The 17,346-nt window shown below is 37.0% G+C and overlaps 2 protein-coding genes across 4 annotated transcripts in view; one reads left to right on the top strand and one right to left on the bottom strand.

The window, feature by feature from the left end:
- Positions 1-17,346, bottom strand: part of LOC139135361 (adhesion G protein-coupled receptor B3-like) — a 98,872-nt gene that overhangs the window by 33,030 nt on the left and 48,496 nt on the right. The gene's annotated exons all lie outside the window — the stretch shown is intronic.
- LOC139135359 (centrosomal protein of 83 kDa-like) overlaps positions 1-17,346 on the top strand; it is a 35,697-nt gene that overhangs the window by 11,499 nt on the left and 6,852 nt on the right. Inside the window, exons 8-9 of one of the 2 annotated variants that reach the window (XM_070702708.1) lie at positions 952-1,101; positions 1,679-2,042. In XM_070702708.1, the coding sequence (XP_070558809.1) occupies positions 952-983 (32 nt within the window). In that variant the 3' untranslated portion in view covers positions 984-1,101; positions 1,679-2,042. Of the gene's footprint in view, positions 1-896; positions 1,102-1,678; positions 2,043-17,346 lie in introns of those variants that run through there. The other variant, XM_070702709.1, reaches the window with a different exon arrangement.

The raw sequence follows: 17,346 nt of genomic DNA, 5'->3' as shown, positions 1-17,346 counted from the left end.
ATGATCGGGCATTGTCTCAGAATTATAAGTCAGGTGCAATATTTCCTACTGTGCTAATGCTTGAGGTGCTTTTGCTGTCTACGTTCCAGCAGCAACTCTAGTAATTTCAAAGTAAAATAGCAGTGGTAACAAACTGGGTCCCGGGTATTCATGCGTATTGTACCGCAAGTCACACTTTATTACTCAAAGTAGTGAGCATTTCTCTATTTATTACAGAAGGCTATTCATTGGTTCTGAAGGCCCAGCCAGCCTTTTGTTAGCATATATTGCATTATGGTGTTAGGTTGGAGGAAATCTAGTTTTCCTGTTATTCTGTGGCTTCATCAAATTTTAGACAACCTTTAAATTAAAAAGTTAATTATTACCAGTGGGTACACGTATTAAGTTAAGTGTTTGGTTCACTTTTGTGATTTATACTCTAGATTTTATATTCTTAAAAGGACAAGTCATCCATCGCTGAAACATGGTATATATGGGATAATTAATTTCCTGCATGTTATGTACTGCATCAAACAATGTTTGCGATAACATTTGTTTGTAATATTGTCATGACGTTTTGTTTTTATTCCAAATAAAATGTCAGTTAAAGCAAAGTATTGCAAGCTGTAGCTGGGTTTTCACTTGTCTTGAGCAAAACCAAGCAAAACCTGAGTACCACAAATTTGCTGAATTGAAATCTTTCCCCTGGCATACTGACAGTCATTTCCATTATGATATTTACTCTGCTTGTTTTGTAAAACTTTGAGGCTCACTTCAAAATATTGGGAAGTCAAAAAGAAGAACAAAGGAAGAAACGTATCTCTTGCAAGGTCAAAGGTAGAAATAAAAAGAAATAATAGCTTTCCTTTGGATAGTGGACCCATCTTGCTTGTACATGTAGTAGTAATACGCTTCTCTTAGAATGCCTCTCTCAGTGTGTCACCATCCTTTCCCCCAACCCTCTCTTCCCAGACTTGAGTTGGAGGCTAAGCTGCAAGAAATAGACCGAAGGAAAATAGAAGAAGAATCGAGAAAGACGGATGAAAAAGAGAAGATGGAAGACAGAATCAAACAAGCTGAGACAAGCAGGGAGGAAGCTGAAAAAGAATGTCTGGTCCTCAAGTAAGACACTTATAATTTTCAGTTTAACATCTACTATATGTGTTCTGTGTGTGTTTCCATTTATTGAACTTATGTAGAACTTCTATTTCTGTTATGATATCAGCCTTATGGGGTTTAATTTATGACATGGTACGTTTGTTTTACTGTGTGTGTGCTTATATAGTTCACACTTTGCAAGTATTCGTTTTCCATCAAATTTTCAAACCTGTGAAACATTTTATTTTGTGTTGAAAACTTGAATTGACGTCATAAGGAATATACCTCTGTAAGCCATCTAAATCTGAATTGTATCGTTATATGTGAAGAATGCCCTCTCATTTGAAGACTCTTAAAAATAAAAATGTTAGATCATAAGAAGTAATGGCCAAGACTGTAATATTATCTTGGATGTTCCTTTGTCTGATTTTCGTAGAATGTTCTTTGATACTTCAGCTAATGCAATTTGAAATCAGTGCCAGCAGCATAAATGTACCTGAACAAGGAAAACTTGCGAATTTTGAAACACCTAAACTGCATGCATGCAGGAAGAGATTTCATGTGGAGACCTGAGTTTCTTTCTCCATGTGGCTCTTTGCAGAACAAAACTTGAACAGAGGCATTCCACGGCAGAGCAGCTGGAACAAGAAACACAGCAGAACAATGAACTCAGGGAAAAAATCCACACCTTAAGAACAGAACTCCAGAGCCTTCAGGGCATTGAAAACGAACTCGCGTCGGAAAACGAAAAGCTGAAAAATAAGGTAGACCTGTTGTCGCATGAGCTGAACCTGGCCGCAGCAGAGGTGGAGAAGACGCAGGAGGCAACTCAGGGTCAGTTAGATCAGCAACGAATCGGATTCCTCGATGAAAAGCAGCAGCTGCAGGGTAGAATACATGAACTTGAACAGCAAACGCAGGTGCTGCACGGCAGAATGGACAGAGCCACCCACACTCACAAGAAGGTAAGGCTGATCTCCCCTTTTCTCTCTTTATACAGTGGTTGCATACAAGTGTTGTCTATGGCAAGTTTGGATCAGAGCACATCTGAATGGGGATGATATGTTACCATGTTCTCACTACAGTGGCAAAACAGCATAGTAGTATTTTGAAGAACTCGGATATAAAGTGCTGTTCACACTTTGCTGAGATGTTGAAATTTGCTCTCTGATTTGTAACACAGTATCAGCAGTGACGGTAATCAATTTCATCATGGGTCAACCAGCTATTATTATTAAAATTCTACTTCTTGCACTCAACAGTAGGAATTCAAGATACAGTTAAACACCATAGCCACAATATGTCACAGCTTTCTTTCATCTTTCTTGTCTTTTAAAAATTCGTATATATCTCACACAGTCAGTTCATGATAAGTTCAGGTCATTTTATGAGAACATAATAACATATAAAAAACAACAAAAGTGGTGCTGTTTATGAAGTTCAGCCATCCATTAATCACCGTTGTACAAATTTTGCTACCAATTTCGAGAGCTGCATGTGTTCAACTTCAAGCTCCGAAAGAGAAGTGGTTTATCTTCAGTCCAGAAAATTGATGAAAGATTTAGGATTGGCAAGCCGCCTGCCCTCGTATGAGGAAATTTGGCTCCACAGGTGGGCACATGCAATCAAAACGAAATCCTGTTGTTTTGGATACAGCACTGAATGACAGGTCAGCCGCACTGGCGCTGTCGGCGGAGATTGTCCCATTTGTCTCAAAATAGGAAAATTGTGTGCAATGTGCGCCGGTATATCATCAAATTGCTATTTATTGCCCTTAATGAGGTATCAAGTTAATTTACGGAAACCGCAGTGGCCCCTAGCCATCGTGCTGAGCCATTCTTCAACATGTGTTTGTCTGTTCTATGGCAACACACTGCAAGACTGCAGTCTTTGGTGGGAAACTAACAAACAGGGCCACATCTACTGCATTAAAAAAAAAATTCCTCTATTGTCGGAGGGATATAAATCTCTTGCTCATAATGGAAGCCACTATTCATCACTTTAATACTTTCAAACATTTTTCTTGATGTGGTTTCTTTGATAATTCAGTGCAGTCAGAATGTTACATTATATGAGGCTTCAGAGAAAGATATTTATGGCCTCTAGGTTTTGTTTTTGTCTGACGTATATCAGTGCTGTTAGGATAGATACATGTACACACTCTAGAAGGTAGCTGACAGGAAAAGAATGTAGATCTGTTTGGAATGTATGTCATGCATACATACATGCATGCAACACTTTCATCATACAGTAAAATCCTGTCTCATAAATTTGACTGCAGACATGTTTAATGTGAGTGGCACATACCATTTAAGTTGGGAATCAAGCTTTCCATGTAAGCAACATGTATGATGTAGGAATGCTCGTTATGATTGTTCACAACACTTGCGCCGTGGGTATAGAGGGGATTTGTAAACTTTTCCAAGGGGAGCAATTCCCGTCTCAGGAATGGATTCTTGTGCGTGGAGTAATGTCTTGTAAGGCGCTACTCTGAATTTAAAACACCAACACATCTTTTATGCCCGTTGCTGTTATTCATTTCAATGACCAGATGTTGAAATCACAGACAATGAGGAATCGTGGAACAATGACCATGGAAAGTGGATTGTGAACATACTGCTCAGAAAATCACTTCCTCCCCCCCCCCCCCCTTCTCGCATAGTCTGTTCAAGTTCTTCCATTTCAACAATGAACAAATTACTGAACTAAGTGCATTTTGATTGTGAAGGGGCTTTTGTATGACGTACAACACAAATCCAGCCATCAAAATTGCAAGCACACACTGATGTATATACCGGTATGCCACATTGATCGTTAAAAAACTTCAATACCGCAGGACAACTCTGATTTGAAACCAGTAAAACAACTGTTACAGTATTGGTCCTACAACATATTTGCAGGGTTTTTTCCTCATTATTGCAAATCGTTGTCGGGACGAATGTACAAATGAAGGTACATATGTCTGACATCAGACCAGATGCACTCACTCTTATATTTCAGTTTATAGCCACTTCATACAGCAAGGCAAGACCAAAAATGCTAGTAATTGCACACATGCATTTACCAATTAAGACATGGATAAACTGTAATAACAGCTATATCTATTTGTACAGTAATACGTGTAGTTTTCCATCAGTACTAATCAGCTTATAGTGCACATGGGTTCGTATGATGTCATTGAGCTGTGAGTGAGTGGTATCTAAACTGTGCTTTCTCAGTCAAGCTCAGATTGGTAACAGTATTGACTGGGATAGTTAAAAGAGCCGGTGTTACACCGTTTCAAAACGATTGTTGGTCAGATTTTAAGGAAATGGTAGTGTTTTCTCGAGGTTTCTGTCACAAAGGTAGAATTTTTCCCTCTCCTTGAAAAATGGGGGGATTTGTTCTGATTGAGGGTGAACATAATAAATTCTGCAAATTCATTTACGCTTATTAAGGTTAATCAAGGTATTAATACAAAAAGGTGAAAGTGTGGGTCAAACATTAAAATAAAAAAAATCTGTTTTTTTCTTGTCTGTTTGGGAAATGTGTATACCATTTTATACCAGTATATTAGAAGCTTACACTGATTATTCACACTTTGTTCATGTAACTTTAAATACAGTTTTGTAATCTTTTAGGCAAAGTATACAATGTTACATGATGGGCACTGATCATAGTACAGAAAGCCTGGCCAATACTATGTGTAATCAGTATTTCAAACTCTCATTGTTGGGGGTGATATTGCAAGCATTTGTGAATATTTTAAAGGGAATTTAGGGAAGATTTGGGAGAATGCACAATTATGCAACTTGGAGAAATACTGAGAATGGTACCTTGTTATGGTAATTTCTTCTGAACTGGTAGCTTTTCACAGTACATGAACATGTACAGCAAAGTTTAACATTGTACTTGTGTGTTTCAGTCTTACTGCTAAGGATATGTCATAAATACAGTTATATCAACACAAAGATGAGTTTCCTTAACACAAAGGTATTCAACAAGAAGCCTTAAACCATGCTATCGTTGAGTAAGCAGGCCTCTAACCCCACCCCCACCCCCCAAAGCATGTTGGTGCAAACCTGAATGTTGCAGTGGTATGAGTTTAACCCATGAGTGGAGCATAAGGAGCATCATTATCACAGGGTTTGTGGATGAACTCCAGCGTGTGTAGTATGACAAGGATGGCGTTTACTTCACAGGAATGATGAGTTCCCGTGACGAATGTCCCATCTTTACGCATGATGAAATTTTAATCCCGGAAAGTGATGCCCAATTTTACGCAGCATGAAATTTTAATGCAAAAAAATGCTTATGATGAGCGACCCATAGATAGAAGTTATTACTTGAGTTGTTTATGTCTATACATACATCATGTACACATGATGTATGGGAATGATGTGAACAGCACGGAGTGACATGTACATTTATGTATATTTTATTGAAACTGAATATAGACAATTGCATAATTTATGGAGGACCTATCAATATTATCACAAACATATACCAACAAAAACAAATGCATGTACGGGACTGTATAAGTGCCCTGCAAAAATTATCATTTTTATTCTCAGGAGATTCTCACCTCCAAATTTTGTACAATCCTACAATAACTAAGTTGGACCTTAAGGTGGAATGCACCTTTGGGACAGACATTCAGCCTGACTCATAAACTTTTACAGTACACTTTTGTTCTACAACTTGTAGGGGCTTGCTTCAATGCTCATGGAGTAAATGAAGTTTCCATTGGCTTGTTTTTATGAAAATTAAACTTTTTCTCCCCTGTAGAGTTTAACCAGGGATCGTGACCATTGTAAATTTCAAATGTCGGGAACTATCGGATAATTTGTTTTTCTAGAATCGAAATATACACAGTGATCACTGATTTACATTTTTTAACATCTTTAAAAACATTGCAATACCCACAGCAATATATGACATTTAAATTACACACAGGTAGCGCAATGAAGTAAATAAAAAAACTAAATGGCATTTTCCGAAAAGTTTTCTATACAGAAGCCACATGACATTTTGATCCAAATATCTCACAGTTGTCTGAGCTGGCACTCTTGGAAAGCAAGAGTGTTTGGTAGTGGCCCAACAGTGGTAAGCACAAGGTGTGTTACAGTGTTGTGCATCATGCTTCTTGTGAACTGTCTAAAACAGTGTAAATCAGCACAATAACTTACCTTTGAAGATGGTTGGCATAAAAATCAGGAACAGTTGTTAAATGTTGATATATTATCTGAAGGCTATACGCTCAGAAATCACCTGAGTGGAGCACTCCAAAACCATGGGTTTATCTTGGTGTTGGTTTTACTGAGCTCAGTCGCAAGGTGAAATATTCACCGCTGGCTCTAATGGATTTTGTTCAAAAACAGTTCGAAAAGAACATGCTTCTTTGATGCTGTAATATTTTATTTCTAAGCCATACGAGTGAGTGAATGGTTACTGTGCAATTAGGTAAAGTCTCCAAAGCATTTCTGCCATCACAGCTATCACTGAATCTTGCTCAATTTCCCATCAAAACAGTGAATATCAACCAAGAGACTGTGGACTGCAAATCTCATCTTCCAGCTAACCTCGCACATTTTATGAGTTTCAGTTTTTAAGCTTCAAAGAAGCTTTTACGTTGCCTTTGTGAAGTGATACAACAGTATTACAAGATATCATCTGTGATTGCTGTGCTTGACTAGATGTAGATCATCATTTTCTTCTTTGTATATTACATTTTTGTTTTATTTTCTGGCACGGGAATGATATTGCTACCATATCTCGGGGGAAAAATTGTTTGAAATTGAATGGGATACACAGCGCCTCAAATAGAGTGAAGTCTCTGATTAAAATGAGAATATGAAGTCATTCATTTTTTTTTTTCACCCAAGCTGACATCTCCAGGGATAGCGTAATTGAAGAAAGGTATTATCATCTCAACCATATCAGGGAATTCCTAGATACAACTGAATGCATGTTTTGATCATGTCCTCAGGTTTTCAGCACTGAGTGGCTAGCATTTCCATGAATCTAGTTAGGTTTATATTAAAAAACTGAGATACCCATGGTATTAATTAATTAATTTGATGAGTTGTAATCACCGAGAATATAATTAAATTATTACACTCATCCACATATCATTTTTCTTCCTTCACAGTTTCATCAAAGTTTTTGCATAATTCACTGGGATTGCCAATCACATGATTTCTTACTTCATCTCTGTATGGATTTACATGTTTTTTTAACAAAGCTATTTTTTAAAAGCAAGCACTTTATTTTGTGACATTTGGAATATTACTGAATGTGGCAGAACAACTGTAGAGATAAATGGCAATGCGTTGAAGCATTTTATCGAGGTAAATCAAAATTTATAGACTTCAGGTTTAGAGATTAGAGACTAGCCATATGCACCATATGGCCAGGGAAGCTTTCATGGGTACATTGCTTTCCACTCTACATTTAGCTAGATTCTGTGAGGAAAACATTCGAAAAAATTAATTTATTATCACGGAATTCTAGTCATGTTTTATAATAATCCCCCTCCCCCATTTCCTACTGTAAGGGTCCAACTTTGACAAAGCAACCTGTGGGTTATTCCAAAATTTAGTGGCAGAAACATCTCTTTGGGTTGTAAATTTAGAACATTGAATAGCCTCGATGATAAATTTTCAAAAATGAAAAAGAATATTTCAAAGATGGATCAAAGGTACTGGTTAGTGTGTTCATGGGAATAGTATCAGTATAAGGATCCTAACTAATGCAGTGTTAATTAGCATTGAAAAGTTATCTCCTAAGAGTGTATCCACTGTCTATAGTCTATTGCAATCATTCTCAGAAAAGAAAAAGGGAAATATGATTTTTTTTTCAAGTTACAAGAAGCTCACATTGTTGTGAGAAGTATAATTACATGGCTACTATGCGTAATAGCCTTACTTTCTTGGACGAGCTGAAATGCACATTTTTTTTAAAACTTATTTTAATTTTACTTGTGGTGTCGATATGATCAATATCCAATGTCACTGCTGCAGTATTTTGTGGTGTAATTTCCTGTTCCTGCAGCAGAAACCGATATCAATCATACACAAATGGCGCCAGTGCTTAGAACGTTATCTCAGTGTCAAACTGTTTTCCCCTCGGATGTCATAAAATGATGCAGTTATGGAGTGGAGTCGGATGTACCCATAATCAAGATGAGAGGATGATAAACCATCATAGATTTGTATCAGAAGCAGAATGCTTCAATATTCGGTGTACCCATCAGTAGATATGCGCACTAAAGCAGTCTTTATTTAACCCTTTCACCACCATGGTTTGTCCCAAAGCCATTGTTTTCTATGGTAAAGTTGGACCTGTATACAGGGAACTGGGGGTGAAAGGGTTAAAGCTGCATGTCCAATACCTTTCCCAGCAAGCGGAGCAATTTTTACCAGAGTAAAATATGATGATCTAAAAAATTTGAAGCAAATTTCAGCAGTATGTACATAAAATGTATTGGTTGACAATTCAGAGCTGCAAATCTGTCATTAGTCTGTGTACGAATATGCATTGTAGTCTCTTGCATGTTCAATATTCATATCTGTACAGAGTGCAGATGTTTTGTTTTTAGTACCTCTGTAATGTTTTTGAGCATTGCATTTTCCATTGTCAATATTTGACCTTGCCATCACATGCAAAAACTGGATAAAATCAAGGAAAAACAAACTTCTCCGCACAATAATGTTCAGAACCTGATGTGTCACAAACATTGTAAAATTTTAGCTAGGGTGACTCCAAAGGAACTTTATTCCAGCTGTGCTAATTGACATTGCACTTGACGGTATTCTCACTGGACTATCAAATGAAAAATTCTCCCAAAATAGCTGTGTGTTCCGATCTGTGGGTTGACATGTTGTGCACTAGAATTCTCATAAAAAATTTTCTTTTATGAAATAGTTTTCAATAATTTTTATTCGTTTCCATGTTTCTCAGCTTGCCAGTTCAAATTTATGTGCTCTTTTCCACCAGACACGATACATTTCATGCCAGCATTATTATTCATCTATGTACATGCGTGATGCATGGGCTGTCAGACTTTTGCATGTTCTGCAATGAGTGCAAGTACTGTGCTTGCATTGCGGGAGCATGCCCCTTCCAGTGACGGTGTAATCAGTCAATTACATGCTTAGGAGACTGTTCTAATATTTGTATGACTGATCACCTATGATACGTACAATTATGCATGCCCGGTGCTCTCAGATAAAGACATTCAGGTAGGTTCCCTGTAACAGTGTGAATAATATGAAGTACTTTTAAAACTTGCCAAATGCCTGTTAAAATGAAAGTAAACCTTTTTGAATCAAGAACTATGGTACGTGCTGGCATAGAGTTTTGTGATATCCCTATTGTGCGAATACAGTATGAGATAGCATTGTGTCTAAATTTACCACACTCTACCATGTATGTATTTGAAGTGGAGTGTGTAATCAAACCACCTCAAGTATACATTTACCGTGGAAATTACTGATCTTAGAAAATACACAAACCCCATATAATCTCAATAACCAATAATGTAGTACTTGGTTGAAAAGTGCAGGTTCTAAAAGCCATGTGAAAATTCTTATTTTTGCCATCTTTTATACATTTACATGAGTCAGTATGATTTTGAAAGTAAATTGTAGAAAGCTCTCTCTCTCGCTCTCTTGCTCTCTCTCCTTCAAAATATCATGCAATATTAATGGAAGTTTTGTTTCCCTACAACACTTATTAATCATAGATTACTATTATTAATAATATTTTCCTAGAGTAATTTGTGCCTGCTATAGGCAGGTATAAAGTAAAGTCTCATTAACGGAACATATTGGTTCTAGTTTTAATCTTCAGTAAATACATTTGTTTCTCTGAAAGGCACACACATCGATCATTACTTATACACCATTCCCTTTGAGAACCAGTGAAGTGTAGAACATTACCCAGTGAGTAGATTGTGTCGTCAGTTTTTTCCATGCCTTGATGGACACATGCAAAAGATACCTGATATGGAGGGCATGAATCTGTTATTATATTTACCTCTGTCGAACTGAATATGAAGTGTTGCACCTGTAATTAATAGCAGTGCGCCTGCTTACTGTCAATGTTTCAATTTTCCCTTGGTTGGCTGAAATTTTCTCATTCTGCACTTTAAATTACAAGTCTTCATGACTGTCAATTCATGTATCAGATACAGTATTAGAAAAATAAATTCTCAAAAAATTCAACAACTGAATGTTTGCCTTGGGGTGTGACGGGGATTTCGGAACGGAATGGTTCAAAATTTTCTGAGGGAAAGTTTTAGCGAAAGTGTAAATCTTTCACTTTTGAGGTGCATGCATCCTATTATAGAGCTGCGTGTTCAGCGAAATTTTTATGTTTATTCTGGGACTGTCTGTCAAGTCATGTAGAATCATGAGTTGTTAAACATTAGTGGGGATAGATTTCCCTCAAACTATACTTCAATCCTTCTATGACTATTCACGTGATATCGTCTCTCCCATTGTCAATTTGGAAACAGTCATTTGGAAGATATAGATACCGTACGATTGAAAAAAAAATGATGCATCCCATCTACATGTACGCATTGAAAGTAGACATTCACATCAGGAGACACTTCCAAAGCTTTTTATTGCCACAGGTACTCTTCAATCTTTAATAAGGTCATGAACAAATATTTATTCTCCCTCTAGGCAATAAATGCTACATGTAACATAGAATGCCCATTGCAAGAATAAATCAATCTTTTTTTTCTTGCCGAGCCCCATGCATCATCCGTTGAGCACTGGCACTTTCATCAGTTGAAAGGGTTTGTTTTTCGGTCCTTTGGCAACTCCCCTGTGGGACGTTCATTTGTAGATATCGAGGGAAAAAAAGAAACGAAGAAGAACAGAATAACATTGACTCATCAATAATATCAAGCAACCATGATGACGACCCCTGTTAAACCGTTTTGTGCTTTGGAGGCACGTTCATTAGAGCAAATCGGGTACAAATTACTCCCCTTAGGAAGTCAACATCATTTTAGAAAGAGACAACACAAGGGAAGAACTATGTTGATACACTTTCGATAGCGCACCGTCAAAGATTGGCAGTGAAAGGAGGGAGGGCTTGTGCATACAAAAAGTTCTGCTTCTTCTCTCCACAGCGCATGTACATTAGTGGAAATCATGCATAAATGTTTCTCCCGTGACATTTTAGGCAGCAGGATATTGCACAGCCCATTTCAAGCGCAAACAAAAGTTCACCATTAATTGCTTACTCACACTTGATTAAATATTCTAAATTCAGTATTCTCAATTCTTTTTTGACATTCATCGCATGCAACTTTTGGAAATATTAGCCTTATAGGGTGAGCCGTATTCTCTTTTTTTTCAGCCCTGCAACCTGTTATAATGCAGGCATTCACGTGTGGACTAATCAAAAAGAGGGGCTGACAGAAACAATGAGCATGAAATGTGTTGATGGATAGACACACTGCTAGGACACACTGCTAAGCAATTACTGGGTCTATGATAATAGACTTGTAATGACAGTAGTTGGCTGCAGACTCAAGAATGTGCAGTATTTGTGTATTATGTATCGTAAAGAATTGTTACGACACTGGAGAAACAATCTTTAAGTTTGAGGCAGATTGCACATCAGGGACAGATATTCGGACTTGCCGACTTTTACAATACTGGTTTGGTGTACCACTTGTGGGGGCTCATTTTAAAGCTTATGGAATAACTGAAATTTTCACTGGCTTATTTTTGTGAAAATCAAATGAAATTTTTCCCCATAGAGTAAGCACAGGAGTTGCAGCCATTTTGAATTTCAAAAATCTGTAAATGTAGGGCAATTTTGTATCTCTAGTATAAACTTTGGAACAGTGACACCAGATTTTTATTCTTGATTTTTGAAAGAGAATGATTTAAATTTCCTTACAGAAAGTTTTAGCAAAAGTTTAAATCTTCCAATTTCGAGACACATACTACCTTACATTATAAACATATAACAGAGTAAACACAAAAGATCTGTTTATCCTATGGCAATGCTAGCATCTGAAAGATCATGAATAAAAGGATCAGAAAAAAGTTCGCAGAAGTGTCTGGCAATACATAAATTATTCTTCCTGTAAGATAACCAAATATTAAAAATATTGCATATAGAAGGAGCTTATAAAAACCTACATTTAGTATTTATTTATGATTTCTGATAATTTCCAATTTTTAATTTGTCTGCAATAGAAAAGGATGAATTCTAAAAATAGTCATTTGTCTTTTCTAGGAAACAGGAACTTAGCTTTGAAAGTCTACTGTATCAATATGTAGACTTTCAAGATCACATCAGCAATTCACTATCATAATGGCTTTAAGTATCTTTTGCCATTCAGGAAAGTGCACAGGGTGGAGATACGTTTTATTCTGAAGTTTACAAATGTGCGTCTGTGGAATTTATCAGTCTTCTGCCACTGATAAAGCCAACATGAAACTCAGACTCCTTAAAGGGGAAGTTCACCAAGGATGATTTTTACATATGTGCTAGCTTTGTTGTCTCTTACCCCGGAAAAGCTATTTTCGCCATTTATAACTCACAAGATGTTTTACAAAAAACCATTAGAAATAGTACAGGAAGTTGCCCATGTAATTTGAATCATGGGAAAAGCGCCAAGCTTGGAGCTTGCATAATGTGATATGGAAGGGACCATTTTCCCATGGGTATGGCATTGTCCACTCACCCATGCTTAAACCAGGCTTTGCGTATTTACATAACTTTTGTTTATACTGAGTATCCTTGCATAAATGATTATTCACTTATAATAAACTGTCCACTGTCAGATTTTGTGTTGCTGTTTACTACCGTGTTACTTGAGTGGACAATGTGGGGGCCATACCCGTCCGGAGATGGTCCCTTCCATATCACATTATGCAAGCTCCAAGCTTGGAGCTTTTTCCCCATGATTCAAATTACATGGGCAACTTCCTGTATTATTTTTATCGTTTTTGTAAGAAATCTTGCGAGTTAGAAATGGTGAAAACAGTTTTTCCTGGGTAAATGACTACAGAGGTACCACATATGTAAAAATCATCCTTAGTGAACTTCCCCTTTAACCTAGGCGAGACATGGAACTCTGACTTGATCTCAGCCTCAGTATACTCAGTCAAAAATTTACCATTTGCCCCCGTGTCAGGAATACAACATGCCCAAGACCCTAATTGGTAAAATCTTTTGTCTTTTGAAGTCACCTGAGTGCAAGCATTCTAGTCACAAGTGTCATATATCTTGAAATTCTGATATCAATAGATTGAAAGGGTTTAATACCTATATTAAGCTGTGATTGTCACTAATCAATTTGTATGTGATACAGATAAAAAAAATATGGATCAATTCACCAATTTATATCTTAACTTGTTACGGTGATCCTAAATCTCGTGCTGTGAGAGCTGATCTCGAGCATTAATTGGCAGACCAAGTCAGTCTGTTTGGACTTCTAATACATAATTATGTACATAATGTATGGAGAGCTGGTGTACTAGTCCCACAGTACATCAGTAAAAAATCACTTTCAAACTTTCATCTAATTGAGCTCCTAGATTATATGTTGTTTTCAATTTTGTATGATTAGTGAAGCGGCATTAAAGGATTGCCTCCGTAAGTGTCATACCAATCATTTCAGAATCTCATTTGAGTGAAAATTTACCGGGACACAGGTGAGAGAATAAATACGTTACTAGCAGTTGCGCAAAATGAGATCAACGCAAGAGTATTAGTCTGTTGAAAATCCCAGTCTCAGCTCGTTTTATTATCCTGATAATTCCAGCCGAGATGGCGAGACTGGGACAAATCAAGTGTCAAGGAAACTGAATCGTCCATGGTTATGTCATTTGTCAAATTGAATTCTGATTGCATCCATGACAGCGACCATTTAATCATTGCCAAATGAGATCCATGTGCAAGATGCATTCAAAAATATTCATCACAGCGTTTTGATACCAATCGCACTTGATTCAATGTACAAATGTCTTTTCATGGTTGAGATGGATGATATATTCAAGGGAGATTTTTTTTCTGTCATGCCAAGTTTATGTGTTTTGTCAGGTGGTGATAAGTAATGCTATGAGTTAATCGCTAAGAGTGCTGCAATCCCTCATGGAACACATCACAGCACTTCCAGTTGTTATCACATGACAAAAGATCTAAACGTAGCTGACAAATCACAAAAAAATCTCACTTGAATATCTCAGCCACTTCAGCCATGTAAGACATTTGCAAATTGAACCACATACATGTAATGATATGAGTTGATCATCACTGAGAGTGCTGTGATGTTTGTTATTTGAGAATCACAGATCAAATCATGGCAAATTGCTTGTCTTGAGAGAAATACAATGTTTCAAATGCCCAGCTGTGTCAGAAAATGACAAACACTTGTCGAATAAGTATTATCAAATTTGAGTGGGAACTCATTGAATGCTATCTACTGTTGTGTTTATCTAATGCAAGTGGTACCACATTGAACACTTGCCAGCAAGTGGTTATCCAATTCAATTGGAAAAAATTTTGATCACTTAAGTGGTTATCTATTTCAAGTGGTAACATTTTGAACACTCACCAACAAGTGGTTATTCAAGTGGTAACACTTTGAACACTCACCAGCAAGTGGTTATCAGATACAGGTGGTAACAGTTTGAACACTCACCAGCATAACTGATGCCCTCGAGTGGCGTGAGTCCTTCAACATGCTACACATATTGTTAGATGAAAATATAGAGAATTCCTGATCATGGTTTTGTTTTCAAAATCCATGGATTCAAAAGAAATTTGGAAGTGTGTTCCCAGCCAATAGGCTTAAAACACTGAATTGAAAGAGTATATTCAAGTGGGAGGGCTTGCAAAACTATGTCTGTTAGAAAAAATCACTTGACGATTTCCTGTGATGCATCCACAGTGATCCCTCATAATCCTTGAAACAAGATCAGCAGACACACACAGCGCTTGGTATCAATAACCAATAACCTAGGGAGTCATTAAAGTAAGGTGAAGGATCAAGTACATGGCTAGAGCCCCCTCAGGAAAACTCTGTGAGGTCATCTCTAAGGCTAATGTCCACTGACCTTTACTTATGCCATGCTAGAGCTATCAAGTAGGATCCAAGCTAATTGACCTGTTGTCGCTCTCTTTGCAATGACTTCAATCCCACTAGAATGGACTTGCTCAGTAATTGAAGTTATAGAAAGAAGGTGTAATTATAGAGCCTTCCAATCTCTAAACTATTGCGAAGAAAATTTTCAAGAAGTGTCTACCCTACGGTGAGGAAAACTTATTGGCAAGAAATTTTTGGTCAATTATATGTACGTTCGTATATCACTTCCTATACATTGCGTTTCTGATGTTAAAAGGTTTCAGTCTGACTCCTGTTATGTGCTGTGTTCATGTCCAAGTGAAGAAGTTCTAAAACAATAGATGGAAAGCATCCATTCAATGCTGGTGACACTAGGTGTTTGTAAATCTTTTGTAGTGTTTGAGTTGTAAAAGTACAATGCACTACCAACATGTTTCTGGAATGTCAAGTGATCACCATAGCAACATAGAACAGGTTCAAATTCTATTTAATCATTGGTAAAATATTGCAAGTGATATGATGAAAGCAAAATGACGAAATCTGATCCACTTTTTTTTCCCTGTAAAACCACAGTTCAAATTCATGGGTCTTCTCCTGTCATAATCATCGTGAGTCCCTTTATTTGGAGACTGTAAGGTGGATGGCCCTGCACATAGAATTTCTCTGTGTGTTGCGTCAAGTCATCTGATAATTATACCCATTGCCTTATATAGGGATGGATCTGTGCCATACATGTGCTTACTTTGTTTACCATCCACCCACACTACTTTTGTGTCAGTTCTCTCCTTGTTTCCATGGCGATCTGTTGAACATCTCCAAACACAGGAATGGATGTTTGGAAAACAGTAACATTGTTGGTGGTAATGTTATTTACACACATAAACACACACAAAAAACCTTCATCTTGTTGCCATGTATGAAATTTTTGGTTCCTTATTCTGTAATAGAATTGAAAACTTCTAAGGGTTTTTGTCAGAGGTGTATCGACACACTAAGGATTTGCTATACGATGCTGTATGTGATGTGTACAAGTATCAAATCACTCATTTTAAGGCGAGGAAAAATAATGAAATTGTTCCTCAGAATCACCCCTTCTACGTTAACCAATGTGGATTTTTTTTTGAAATTACACCAAATACATACTTCTGAAATCAAAGTAAAATGAAAGAGCACAAATGTCAGACCCCAGCCCGAGTAAATTAAGAAGCAATACTGTATTTGTTTTACTTTTACATCATTTTTGTTTTGGATGTCTTTACAGTTTTGTGTTTTCCTCTGAGAGCATGTGGAATTGCTTAGAATGTGTTCTGTTAACACTGACTGTGTATGTAATGCCTCTACTATTGTGGACAGTTTGTAAAATCTAGACTCCAAGTCATCAGTAACAATGTGACTAACTGGTGGGAGAATTTGCTGGTCGGTAAAAAAAAAAATTTACTTGCTGCCTCTGTAGCTTTACAAAATATCAGAGCAACAGTAATGCTTTTTCCCCTGGCCTAAACATTTTTATCTGTTTGACATAGTTTGATAGATGCTAGATCTTCACAACAGATTATGAATAAAAAAATCTGATCAAGAGAAACTTCTGTTCAACTTGAAAATTTGGATAAAGGTTTCAAATGATAGCAATCTGGTTTCACTTTTAAAAAATTTTCAGCCATATCTGTGAGTTGCGACAGGTTTACTTGAATCTTTTTGCGGCCATGGTATGGCACAGACCTCATTGTTATCAATGGTGATTTACAGACCCTGTTTATAGGCAATTGGAGTGATAAGGCTTGGCTGAAATGTTATTTTGGGTAAGTCAAGGTGGTATTGGGACTTATGTATCCTTCTTTAAAGCCCAAAGCAGGTTTTATAATAGGTCTTGTGCTGCACTTATAGCTTGGCTCATGTCCTATTTTCATGCCAGTTTTACTCATTTAGGATACCTGATATTGGAAATGTTGCCCCAGTCAGACCTGCCAGTATTTCGATACTAGTGAAATAATGTCGCTTTAAATGGATGTTATAGAAGACACATTAGCCAGATATTACAACTGTGTTAATTCATGCTCAGGCAGTATAAGTCCTTCAATAGGCCAGTGCAGATAACAAATCAACAGCAGAGGCCTTTGTATCTGCTGTAATATTTTATTTCCCAAACGTGTGAAAAGGGCTTCTTTAAGTTCTAAAAATACATACAC

Source organism: Ptychodera flava, chromosome 6 (assembly GCF_041260155.1).
Source record: "Ptychodera flava strain L36383 chromosome 6, AS_Pfla_20210202, whole genome shotgun sequence".
In the NCBI taxonomy this organism is placed as follows: domain Eukaryota; kingdom Metazoa; phylum Hemichordata; class Enteropneusta; family Ptychoderidae; genus Ptychodera; species Ptychodera flava.
The sequence above is the reverse complement of the archived record's forward strand: the minus strand, read 5'-3'. Positions and strand labels throughout refer to the sequence as shown.